Here is a 13818-nt window from a genome sequence, read left to right as displayed (position 1 = left end):
CGGCGATATAGCAAAGAGCGATGGAACAAGTTCTGCAAGGGATTCCGGGGACTCAGTGTTACTTGGACGACATTCTTGTAACAGGTGAAGATGACAGTGAACACCTTAACAACCTAGAACAGGTGCTCACTAGACTACGGGAACATGGGCTGCGAGCCAACCGCCCCAAGTGCGAATTTTTTAAGCAACAGATAACGTATTGTGGCCACGTGATTGATGAAGAGGGGTTACATAAGTCCCCTGACAAAATTGAAGCAGTTGTTAAGGCCCCAGCGCCTGAAAATGTGTCGCAACTGAGGTCATTCCTCGGATTGGTGAATTACTATCATACGTTTTTGCCGAATTTGTCGACAATTCTGCACCCACTGAACGCCCTGCTACGAACGGGGATAGCATGGAAATGGAGCGATGATTGTAAGCGTGCTTTTCAGAAGAATAAGGACTTAATCACTTTAAGGGAAGTATTGGCTCACTACAACCCAGCACTGCCAATCAGGCTGGCGTGTGATGCGTCTCCCTACGGCATTGGGGCGGTACTGTCACATAAATTCCTTGATGGTTTAGAGAGGCCGATAGCTTTTGCGTCACGCTCGTTAACTTCTGCCGAGCGTAACTACGCCCAGATTGACAGAGAGGCCCTCAGCCTAGTGTGGGGGGTGAAGAAGTTCAATCACTACCTGCACGGTCAAAAATTTACTCTACTAACCGATCATCAACCTCTTGTCTCCATTTTCAACCCTCAGAAGGGCGTACCGATAATGACAGCACAACGGCTGCAGAGATGGTCCCTTTTCCTAGGGGCACACCAATATGACATCGAGTACAAAGGAACTAAACAGCATGGAAATGCTGATGGATTGTCACGTCTACCGTTGCCGACGGTGGAAGAAGAAGACCTTGCAGTGGATCCAATGGAGTTATTCCACTCGACCATAGTCGAATGTCTCCCTGTGACGAATGCAAACATAGAAAAGGAAACACGGAATGACCCGACACTATCACGGGTCTATGATTTAACGGTGAAGGGATGGCCAGCACATGGCGAACCACTGCTGCCAGCATTCTCGCCGAGAAGAGAATAGCTGTCAGTGTGCAGAGGAACCTTGATGTGTGGATCCAGAGTAGTAATTCCACCTAAGTTGATGGATAGAGTGCTCAATGAGCTTCATGAGGGTCATCTGGGTGGGGTAAAAATGAAGAGCTTAGCCAGAGCGTTTGTGTGGTGGCCGGGAATCAATAGAGAAATCGAAGAGATGACCAAGAGCTGTGCAGGATGCCAGAAGGTCCAAAACGCCCCACCACAAGCTCCTCTGCATCCATGGGAGTGGCCCTCATCTCCATGGCAAAGGGTGCACATTGATTTTGCTGGTCCCTTCATGGACTCGATGTTTTTAATTGCGGTGGATGCACATTCAAAGTGGCCAGAGGTAATAAAAATGTCCTCAACCACCACGGAAAAAACTATCACAGTTTTACGAACCATATTCGCCAGGAATGGGTTGCCTGAACAGATTTGCTCTGACAATGGACCACAGTTTGTGTCTGAAGAGTTCCGGAGGTTCTTAAAGAACAATGGTGTTAAGCATTACACATCTGCCCCATATCATCCAGCCACTAATGGATTGGCCGAGAGGTTTGTCCAAACATTCAAGAAGGCTATCAAGGCAATGTGTAATGAAGATATACCCCTACAACACAAGGTGGACAACTTCTTGTTTGCCTACCGGAATGCGACACATGCGGTTACCAACCAAACTCCAGCTATGATGTTCTTCAATCGAAGACTACGATGCCGCTTGGATTTGGTTAAGCCAAACGTCCGAAGAGATGTGGAGAACAGGCAGTTTCAGAATATGAATGAAAGGCCGACCAGGAGTTTTAAGATAGGTCAACCAGTTTTGGCCCGGGACTACCGCACTGAGAAATGGCAGCCAGGAACGATTTGTACACGACAAGGACCTCTCATGTATACCGTGGATGTTGGGGAGAGCATTGTAAGACGCCATGCTGACCAGATTCTAGAGTCACTGGAAAACATCAACTCCACACCACGATCTGATACACCTGGTAATGAAATCGACGTTCCAATTGCAGCTACCGCAGAACCGGTAATATTGGAAGCAGATGAACCAAACAACGACATTGATCCCGACTCAACATTGCCAGAAGAACCTGATACCCCAAAGAGGCGTTATCCAGACAGAATCAGGAAGCCTCCTCAAAGACTGAACTTATAATTGCTTAAACTTAACCAATGTATCTAGCAACTGTAATTGTGATTGTAATTAGTTATCATTTAGTTGTTAAATGAATGTTATGTACTGTTTATCTAAAAGGGGAGGAATTGTTGTGTATGTACCTTTAAGAGAATAACTGGTCTCAGACTGCAGTACCAGCAGTGTCCACCCCTGTATAAAAGGCGCTAGTGAGCCTCTGTGTTTTTAGTTTTCACTATGGACTTCCACCAGTAAAGACTTATTTTGTTCACTCCTGCTGTCCGTGTCTCAATTATTCACGGACGTAACAAAAACACAGAGAAATGAATGGGTATAGAGGCAAAGGGGTAAACACCGGTTAGGACCCACTTTTGGGCGCATAACTAGGGGCACATCATCACTGTGCCCCAACCGGGAGGCCCGAGGCCAGCCCAAAATTGGGCCTCGGGCCTCAATCACATTATTTTGGAAAACGGGCATGATTTGGTCAGATTTCTCCCACAAATAGAGAACCGAGAATTGAGAAGAATAAAGAAACAAAGTACATGGAAACTAGCAAGTTAGATTACACATTGCAGCTTGGGTTCAAGGTATCAGAATACTTACTTTCTCTGGGTGTATTCTCACTTGTGTGAAAGCAATGACATACAGGACAAATATATTTATCATCTGAGCGCTCTCTGCTAACCTTACACTGCAAATATATAATTCTTAATATAATAATAACTTCATTTGTCCGAAGAGTCTTAAGCAAAAGTATTTGTCTTCTGATTAAACTCCATTATCTAAATCAATGTTGAAGTCATTTATCATCTCATGTATTCCTGACAATTGGAAGTTACTACTTCATTATTTTTATTAGCTGCATAAAAACTAGAACCCAGTAAAAATGAACTGTCATATGGATTACATGGTATTCTGAGTAATCACCAACGGGAACATTATTTCATAATTGCTCTGTCAATCAGCGTTACTAAAAGGAAGTAAGGAAATAGCTGGAGGGATAAAATCAAACAAAAAGGGCCACTATGATACTATGCAACTGGTTCCTTATTTTTCCACATATATTTGTTCATTGTTTAAATGTTATGGAGGCACCTCATTAATTCCAGTCCTGACTGGGTGTCGGAATGGTCTGGCATCCGAAAGGATGGCACAAAGGTGTCTAAAGCAGTTTCTCGTGGTGCGATTCCAGCCATAGTTAAGCAAGCATGTCACTGTGCCTCGATGGAGCATGGAAATACGGCCCAAAATGTTGGGTCAGAAATCAGTGCTTGATATTTTTAAACAGCAGCATCAGTACAAGGGACAGGAAATACCGGCACTGCAGTATTGATGCCCTGTGTAAACAAAAGCAATCGCTCACTTACTGTGGCAGCTAATGCGATGTAAGAAATGACACATTCTGTGCTGTGCTGTGCTGTGCAGTTCTAAGAACACCATTCGGTTCCATGGTTCAGAAGTGTTAGAAATCCAGGCTGCCAGAAACAGACTATTGCAGACAATGACGGGAGAAGCATTCACTTTATAGAACAAATGTGGGCTTGTTATCTTCCAGTGTACAGCACAGTACAGTTCTGGACAATGCAGAGGTGAGGCAGATTAAAGTTAGGTGGCTGATCCCACATTCTGTGAAAAACTGAGGTTTGAAAACTTAAGCGACGAACTACAGAAATGTGGAGTTTGGTATTGGTAAGGTGTCAGAAATCAGCAGGAACTGCTAATGAATTTTGATCTTTTGCCTTTAATCATAGTTTTGCTACAAGTGGTGAAAATAGATTTTTTCACAATTCCTAGTTTCATACACGCTCGAACAGATTGTATGCAGTGTTGTCACTAATGCTGACAATTCCATTGGCAGCACAGGCGCACCAACGCCAGTGTTCTTGCTCAGGCCAACATCCCCAGCATCAAAGCTTTGACCACGCTCGATCAGCTCCGATGGACGGGTCACATCGTCCGCATGCCCGATACGAGACTCCCAAAACAAGTGCTCTACTCGGAGCTCCGACACGGCAAGAGATCCCCAGGTGGACAGAGGAAACGCTTCAAGGACACCCTCAAAGCCTCCTTGAAAAAGTGTAACATCCCCACTGACACCTGGGAATCCCTGGCCCAAGACCGCACAAAGTGGAGGAGAAGCATCTGGGAAGGCGCCGAACACCTCGAGTCTCTTCGCTGGGAGCAAGCGGAATCCAAGCGCAGGCAGTGCAAGGAGCGCACATCAACCCAAGCACCCCACCCACCCGCCCCTTCAACCAGCATCTGCCCCACCTGTGACAGAAACTGTAGGTCCCGCATTGGACTCATCAGTCACCTGAGAACTCATTTTTAATGTGGAAGCAAGTCATCCTCGGTTCCGAGGGACTGCCTAAGAAGAAGAAGAAGACGCTGTATCCTTTTCAAGGGCTGCATTTGTGCAAAAAGTCCCACAAAATCAGGAAGACCAAGAAATTTACCGGTGTTTCCCAGAAGCAATGCACAAAAATATGGCTTTAAAATATTGCTGTGTGACTATTAGTAGACAAATGATTAATGCTTACATCTATTTGAAATTAGTTTGTTCTCTATTCTGATGGAAACACAAATCCAATTCACAGCCTGCAAAGCAATGGTCAGTTTAATCAGTTAGTCATCTTCTCGCCTCTAAGTCTGAAGGTTGTGAGTTCAAGATTCACTCCAGGATTTGCGGCATAATCTACAAAGGCACTTCAGTGCAGTACTGTGGGAATGCGATGGCTAGAAATTCATGTGTTTAGCGCCACACGTTAGCGCCATGAGATGGCACTAAAATGCCATTCGGAGCTCTACCGACTGCTGATGACAGTTCCAGCACCGCACACCATATCCGTCTAGCCGGTAGAGCTGCCAGTAAACTTGATCACCAGGGACATCGCAGTCATGGAGATCATGACGTCAGTGAGTGTGTAACGCTCACTTGATGCCCGATCTCCCAACTTTGTTTTAGCCATTAAACTTACCGGCTGGAGAAAGCAACAACGGGTTGAGGTGGCGTGCAGTAGCAGGAAGCCGGCTCCAGCGACACTATTTAAAGGGATCCTCACCAATCACTCGGACCTGAAAGGTTTTTGAAGTTTGAGTGGCTGTGTGCTACTTCCTGCTACTGCAGGAGTTTTCTTTATTCCTTTCAAGGTTCTTTGGTATCAGAGAGTGTTGTGGCAAGTACAAAGCTCCATAATTATTTCTGAAAAGCTCCAACTTACAACACTTGCTAAAAGTCCTGGGGGCTGTACTGGCAGTGGACCTCGCCCTCCAGGATCTACGACGGAGGGAGCGGAGGGAGTGAGACAATCGACCTTCTGGACGGGCTGACCGCGACCAGCTCATCAGACTCCAAATCGCATGAATGAAACCCCGGATCCCCTTAGCTCACCACATCCCTGTCATACCATCTCTGTCTCATGCCATATCACAGGATCATCATGGGTGCAAAGGTGAAATGAGAGAGACCACAAAATATTCCAAACACAATTAATAACTTTATCTATAAACATATCACACATGTCACATGAATTCTAATAACTAATGACCCTTGTGCCTACCATAGTTGAATAGCTGTCATTGTGTGCAAGGTGTGAGATGTGGGTGTTCGTGTTGCTAGGTAGAGATTGTTGGTGGGTGAGCGCTGGGGGTGTGGTGCATTGAGCAGTGGTGGTATGTAGCATTTGTTGAAGCCTTCACTCACCCTGTGTGAGCTCGTTAAACTTCTTCCTGCACTGGGTGTGGGTCCTGTGGCTCACACTGCTGCCCGTGACGTGGTGTGCCATCTCCCTCCACATAGTCCGGCAGAATTGTGGTGAGGGCCTCCTGCCAGTTGGCAGGTACAGGACCACCTGCCTTCGCTCCACTGCTAAAACCAATGCCTCCAAAGTTTCATCAGAAAACCTCTAGGCTCTCTCCCTGGGGCAGCGATCTGCTATCAGGATTTGTTAGTAACTGATCCTTCTCCTTGTCCTTCTTCTTAGGATTGTTGGGGCCACTGCACACCCAACAATGCTGAGAATGAGGTACCACAGCATCAATGAACCTCCCCTTTAAGTAGTAAAAAAAATCTGTGGCAATCAAGACTTGCAATTAGACTGCCCCTGATATTGGTCCAGCTTTTCAGTGTAATGCCAATGAGCTTGGGTTTTTAGATGAGAATCATGACTGCAATCATTTTAATGAGGAGTGAGGACGAATTTTGCATGCAGCCTAGATGATTTTCAACTGGCGCTACTCAACCATTTTCAGTCTAAACACTGCCCATTTCCTGGCTAAATGAATTTCTAGCCCTCTAATGCCTGTTAAACTAAAGCTCTCACTACCTGGTCAGATGTAAAACATCTCATGTCTCTATTGAAGAAGAGCAGGAAGTCATTCTGAATAACATTCATCCCTGAACCAAAAACACATCATTGATCTAATTTGCTCTTTATGGGCTCTTGCTGTGTGCAAAATGGATGCGATGTTTGCCTATGAAATGACAGTGACTGTACTTCTAAAGTTATTTGTTGGCAGTGAAGAGGTTAGGGATCTCCTGAGGATGTGAAAGGTGCTGCATTAATGTGGATCCTTTCCTTTTCAAATGTAGGTCAGGAAAAACACACTGTCCCAATTATGGCGCCTCGATATTTTGTCTCAAGTGAGTTGGCATGCTGAAATTTATGTTCCAAGAAAGAAATGAAACTCACATTTATGTAACACCTTATCAGGCCCACGGGACAGCTCAAAGCATAGCACATCCAAGGAATTACTTTACCAAGCGAAATCAGCAGCTGTACTGTTGCACTGCTATCACTTAATGGAAGAAAGAACGAACTTGCATAGTGCACCTTCCATGTCCTCAAGACACCCCAAAGTGCTTGACAGTCAATAAATTACTTTTTGCCATGTAGTCATTGCTACTTTGAGTTTGCATTTGCATTTTAAATGTTACACTTTTCTGGTGACACTCATCACATTTTTAATAGGATATCCATTAATGTGACAATCTGTGACAGGAGAATAATTTAGAAGGGCTGTTTTGAGTATATTTGTAGTTGCAGGTTTTTACCACCGAGTGGTGCTGTGGATTAGTTTCGCCACCGCCACCTCCGACTCTCTGCCATGTTGAATTACAAGTGGTGAGTACCCGCATAAGCTCTCTGTTTTTTTAACCTTTCTGGGTTTTTTTCTTTAATGTTTTATATTATATTTCCCCCCTTTCACATCTCCTCCGTTACAGATTTTCTTTCGCCTGCCCCTATTGTTTCACTAGACTTAGGCCAATCTGCCTCTCTCCCTGCCCAAACTCCCTATGGCAACTCCCACACCCTTCAAATGATGCTCCTCACAGTCACCCACTTGGCCGTTCCTGGCAGTCAGTTCTGACCCGAAGCTGTGCTCCCCCCAGCCGATCTCGGGCTCTGCTGGTCGCAGGCGATGCTTTGGCAGCCCGTTGCAGGTCGCTAATACCCCCTGAAGCTTCTATTTTAAAATATTGTCAGGTTTCATTACTGGCAGACCCAGTCCTGCTGCCTGTATCAACACTGTGCACGTTGGAGCCTGCAGCCCCTGAACCTCAGCAGCAGTAAATGCAAATCTCCGAGCCATGGGCAAAAACAGCACAGGGCAAAAATGAACAGTGGCATGATTAGAAACTCTTCTCCCAACTTCAAGGGTCCTCACTCAGCTTTACTGGCACTGATCTCACTGAGATTGTTAGATTTTTGATAGGCAAGGGTATTAAGGGTTATGGAACCAAGGTGAGTAAATGGAGTTAAGATACAGATCAGCCATGATCTAATTGAATGGCGGAACAGGCTCGAGGGGCTGAATGGCCTACTCCAGTTCCTATGAGTCTATCAGAAAGCTCCAGTCGACAATGACAGGGATCGAGGCTTAAGATTGGTCAGCAGCTTTATTATAAAAAATGGGTGATGTGTTTAAGGATAAAGTCCCAGAAGTAGTTCATTTTCTTTTTGCTGGTGTAAGCATTACACAAATCCTAGTTTCTTTGATAGTTTCTATTTTCAACTGAACTGTTGTCATTTAGTCAACCAAGAGGAAATATTAAACAGCGTTTTCTGCACTAAGTCCTCTTAACATACTGGTATCCAAATCTGACATGCTTTCAAGAGCAAAGGTTATGGTTTCAAACTATTCTGAAGTTATCAGGAATGCGTTGGGGCATCAAGGTTTCAGGAAATCTAATGGGCATTCCAATTATTACCGTTGCAAAAATGTCCACACGTCATTTGCGTGTCAGCACTGGAAAAATCCTCAGTGTGAGACTTTCAGTCACCAGTCCGTCACATGCCCAAAGGGTCAACTTGCACCAAAAACATAAAAGGACAACCTGTGTGTCACACGGGTTACAGCCTGTCCACATTTAATCTGAGTTTGCTGCACCGAGTCGCAAATTTTCTTTAGCCATCCTCGCAATGACTAAGTTGTGGTAACTATGAGAGAAAGGACTTTCATTCAGGGCTGGCTTCTTCTAGGAAAGGTGGTTCCACACTGTGAACGACGGATATTGGTGGTGGTAGAAAAACAGCCAGAGTAACTTTTAAGGAGTGATTCCATGATCCAGCGCTCCCAGTGGGGAGCAGCATTCAGGGGAAGGCTCGTGTAGGGAAATCATCGGCTGCACACCTGTAATTTCCTAAAGTGAACTCCCAACAAACGCTGGATCACGGAATCACCCTCTCTAAGTTAAAGCAAATTCTTCTATACCACCATTCACATTTTAATGGTTGAAAATAACTGGTTGACGTGCCAGTTGTTCTCAGTCAGTAAAGTTCACATTGGCGGTACAAGACCATGCATGAAGATGTGCCAATAAGGAGCTTGAATATATGACTTGAATATGGGGACGGAATTACATTGCAACAGCATGGGAGATGGCTTAGAGCAGAGTTCAATTCCCACTTGAGAGGCATAAAAGATGACAGTCAAATGCTTGGAGGAGGGCTGAAAGCAGTTTCAGTCACAATGTTATTGCATGGCCACTGAGCAATGAGAGTTACTCACCACATGAATAGAATTGTTGACAACAGAGACACATTAAAAGTGGTCGTCAAATTAAGGACGATATCCTTAGTTTGTTTAGACACGACAATTTTCAATGATATCAACTCTGAAAAGACAAAGAAAAATCGAATCGAAATAGGGAAGCTTGGGGAAAAAAACCTGTAGGTATGTTCAGTGGGAAAGTCACCTTAGAATATTACCTACATCACAATGCACTTCATTAGCAGTGCTGTACCCTGAAGTGACCTTCAGTGAACTGAGAAAAATCCTGTAGTTTGGTAACACAGTAAGAGAGCAGTCACTTCATATCTGAAAAGTTTAGGCTGAAATTCCAAATAGAGATTAAAAGTCTCATAATTAGTCCCAATGGAATGTAGGTCCAAACTCACCTGCACCTCTGAGAAGAGCAATGACCGACAGAGCAGGAAACGTTGAATCACACGGCTGAAGGCCTGTATATGTCTGATCTCCAGCAGAATTCAAGGTGGTTACAAGAATCACAGCAATAAAACTAAGTTTTCAAAAGAGAGCAGGAAGATAAAACTATGAAAATTAAACCACTTACCACTGAAGTTCACAGCTCGAATAAACCGCAGCAATTCCCTGCCATCCACAGAGCTCATTGAAGGGCAGAGACCAACATAACCAGGACACAGTTTTTTGTGCATATTGTGCAATGCATGCGCCATTGAGTACACCGCGTCGATGACAAACTGCACTTTTCCTTCCTGCTCATACGATGAATCCCTTCCAATTCTTTCCAATCCTATAAAAAACAATTAAGAGGTTCAACATTCAAGAGGTTTTCACACTTCATCAGTGCCCAAGTACAAAATAAGTACAAGGTTGCTTACGAATTTCAATAATTCAACTTCAGTGCAGTACTTCACTTTAAACACCCTCTCTCCATTGCTGCCTGGTTCCAACAGATTACTGTTAATTTTTTCTTCACCTTGCCACAGAACAGATGTTACTCACTCTCCATTTGTGTCTTTCATCATTTACAATCCAAAGAGCGGTGAGATCCTCAATTCCTCAGGCACCAGTGTCTCAAGTTGGTATTTAAGTGGGGTAGCATTCAGCTGTAGGTGCACAGTGCTTCCACGTGTGCAGGGCAGTAATGAGAAATTATTACTTTTAATGACTGATGCAATACTGTAGAATGAAAAGGTGGCAATATGTCACTGCACAAACGCACCAGTCCCAATGCTACTTATTGGCAGCCACTGAGTCGTGTTAGGACAGGGTAGTTCTCTTGAGTAGCCAGAAACAGCCTTCTCCAAAAACTCACCTTCAAAGTATTTTTTTCATTACATTAAAGAAAAGCTTTTATAGTGACAGATGCGAACAACAATACGGAGGTGTCACCAATTACATCATTACGCACTCCACTGATCATAAAACTGGTAAAACTTGCAAGTCACAGTGCCAGATAACAGTGTGCCTTTAACACTCTTTATTATGCTGAATATATTTATAATGCACGGGAGGTGGTGCTGTGAGATACAAACTATTTAGTACCCCAATTGCTGTCACACATTCTTAGTGTATGTTACGTTATAGCATTCTGCTGTACATTGAAGTTCCCTCATAAATGCTAATTATAAGCACTGAAACTTTTTTTTAGGAAATTGTACTCTCTTATTTTCCCATCCCCCCAATTTTTTCTCTCTTTCTTCTGGTCTCAATGGAGCCTAAACTTCCAATAGATGTCTGAGTGATTGGCTCCTGGCACATTTGTTGGTGCTGCTCTTATGTGATTCAACTCAACGACAGCTCTACTTTTCCTTCTGCCCCAGACACCTGGGGCTAGAAATTCATTATAGCCCAGGAATGGGCGGTATCATTAGTAAAGTTGGAGAATTAGCATCAGGCGCTAATGCTTTAGACTGCACGCAAAATTCGTGCTCACTGTTCAAAAAAATGATTGGAGTCCGAATTCAAGTCTTTAATACCAGGCTCATTGGCGTTACACTCAAAGGGTGGACCAATATCAGGTGCAGTCTAATCGCAAGTCATGATTGCCACAAGCTTTTTCCAGTTCTTAAAGGGGAGGGTCATTGATGCTAAGAACCTCATTCTCAGCATTGCTGGCTGTGCAGCTGCCTCAGCAAGCAGCATCAGATCAAGGAGAAGGAGCCGGAGGACTGAAGCAGTTGTACTCATGGCAGATCCACGCCCCAGGGAGAGAGCCCGCAGATACTGTGGTCAAGCATTGGAGGCGTTGGTGTTCGCTGTGGAGAGACGGAGGGCAGTACTCTACCCGGCAAGTGGCAGGAGGCCCTCGCCGCAAGTCTTCTGCACCATGTGGAGGGAGGTAGCCCAGCAGGTCTCAGGCAGCACTGTGGTCCCCAGGACTCACACACAATGCAGGAGGAAATTTCATGACCTCAATCAGGTGGTCAGGGTGAGTGAATGCTTCAACAAATTATACATACCACCATCTGAATCACAGTATTCATACACTGCCCAAAGCACCACACCCCCAGCACTCACCCACCACCACTCTCTACCTACCAACACTCACACCCACATCTCACACCTTGCACAAAATGACAGCTATTCAACTATGATAGGTACATCACCCAAACACATTACTCCACACTCACTGACACACTTTCCTTTCTCTTGCAGGCCAAGGTGGCTCACAACAGGAGTGAGCAGGAGCGCACAGGCAGGGGACAAGCTGACACCCAACCACTGTCTGCGCTGGAAAATAGAGTGCTGGAGATCATTGGGTGCCAGGTGGTGGGTGCCATGGCCACCGGCGATGTTGACCCCCTTGGATACAACAACGGTATGTTCATTCCTCCTCCTTCTTCTCACATCCCACTTGCCCCTCAACCCACAAGCCTTTCGCACTTTCCAGCTAATCATGCTGTATGCTTGCATTTCTCCCTTCCTGAACCCCTTCCTGAGCGGTCAAGCCGGCAGAACCGTTGCTTCATGATGTTCCTAGTGGCAGCATGGCACTCATTATATGTGTGATGGGCAGGAGTGTTGGGGATGCGGAGGGGAGTCATGAGCCAGGTGGAGAGCGGATAGACGTTGTCTCCGACCAGACAGCTGCGAGTTTGACGTGGTGGCTGGAAGAGTGCCGGCACACCGGTCTGGTGCAGGATGAAGGCATCGTGGCTGCTGCCAGGTTAGCGGGCGTTGACATTGAGGATTAGCTGTCTGTGGTTGCACACCAACTTCACATTAAGTGAGTGGTAGCCTTTGTGGTTACGGAAGACCTCAGGATTGTTATGCGGTGCCCGCAAAGCCACATGGGTGCAGTCAGTGGTGCCCTGCACCATGGGGAATTCAGCTATCCTGGAAAAGCCAGATGCACACTTGTCCTGCTTCTCTCTGGTGATGGGGAAGGATATGTAGTCCCTTTTCCTACTGTAGAGAGCCTCTGTGACCTCCCAGATGGCGAACTACAAGATGTTAGCCATATCTCCTGTTGCAGACTGGAAGGATCTGCTGGCGAAGAAACTGAGGGCGACAGTGACCTTGACTGCCACTGAGAGAGCCATGGCCAACCTGATCTGAGGCTCGAGGTCTAGTTGCAGGAGGTGGCAGAGTTCTGTGACCATCTCCTTGGTGAAGCATAGCCTTCTAATACACTGCTCCTCACTTAATTGGAGGTAAGAGAAGTGCTCCCGGAATACCCTTGGTGGGTAAGGCCTCCTGTTGAGAGCCCTGATGGCCCTCCTCTGCCCCCTGGCCACATGTTCCAGTCTTTCTTGCTCCCTTTGCCATAGGTCCTGGAGGGCGAGGTTGACTGCCAGTACAGCCTCCATTAATGTAACCAAGTGTAGCAGTTTGATTTTTTTAAGAATAAATGTAGCTTCTTTTCAGTTGCCACAACTCCTGATACTAAATAACATTGAAATTACGGAATGAGACTGTGGCACTACGTGAAACTGACAAGAAAGCATTGAAACTCCACTAACCTACAGCTGTGACTCATTACTGATGATCCCTTTAAATAACATCTCTGGAGCCGGCTTCCTGTTGCTTCACGCCAGCTCTCCCTGTCGCTGTTTGACAATCAATTTCACAGATCGGGCACTCAGTGAGCATTGCACACTCACTGACGTCCCGATCCACCTGGTGTTGATGCTCCTGGCGATAACTGTCAGGGGTGGTGCTGCAGGGGGGGGCGCAGAATTTGGCGTGTGCCGTTGGACTTGCCTCACCCCGGCAATAATGCTCTAGCGCCCCGTTAGCGCCATCTGCTGGCACTAACGGGAGGCGCTAAGGTACTGAATTTTTCACCCCTGTCCTTTACCTCAGCACTTCCTCACAACTGCACTGCTGATGTCAGGAATGCAGCAGGATGGAGGGGAGGGAGGGAAACTGGCTGCTCCCTCTATTGCCGAAAGCAGCCTCTTCGTATTCCAGCACTTATAGAAAAGTTGCAATTTGCTACAAGACAACTTGCATGTCTAAAATGTTTACTGGTCAGTTTCTTCATTTAAAAGGGTTTAAGATAACCATTCATGAAGCTGCAAATAAGGAACTGTAGCATGTGACAACAGCTGGCTTGCCAAATGTCACAACTTCCATGGTGATGTTTGTGCAGATTATCTGAAGAGAA

General features: G+C 45.6%; 1 protein-coding gene across 2 annotated transcripts in view; it reads right to left on the bottom strand.

The window, feature by feature from the left end:
* LOC147106044 (metabotropic glutamate receptor 8) overlaps positions 1-13818 on the bottom strand; it is a 477360-nt gene that overhangs the window by 90707 nt on the left and 372835 nt on the right. For both annotated transcript variants that reach the window (XM_086008745.1, XM_086008746.1), the window contains exon 6: positions 9796-9996. In XM_086008745.1, coding sequence (XP_085864871.1) covers positions 9796-9996 — 201 coding nt within the window. The remainder of the gene's footprint in view (positions 1-9795; positions 9997-13818) is intronic.

The sequence above is a fragment of the Somniosus microcephalus genome, chromosome 16 (assembly GCF_052327205.1).
Source record: "Somniosus microcephalus isolate GS21.2 chromosome 16, FLI_Smic_1.0, whole genome shotgun sequence".
Lineage (NCBI taxonomy): Eukaryota > Metazoa > Chordata > Chondrichthyes > Squaliformes > Somniosidae > Somniosus > Somniosus microcephalus.
This window is presented reverse-complemented; position numbering and strand designations above follow the sequence as displayed.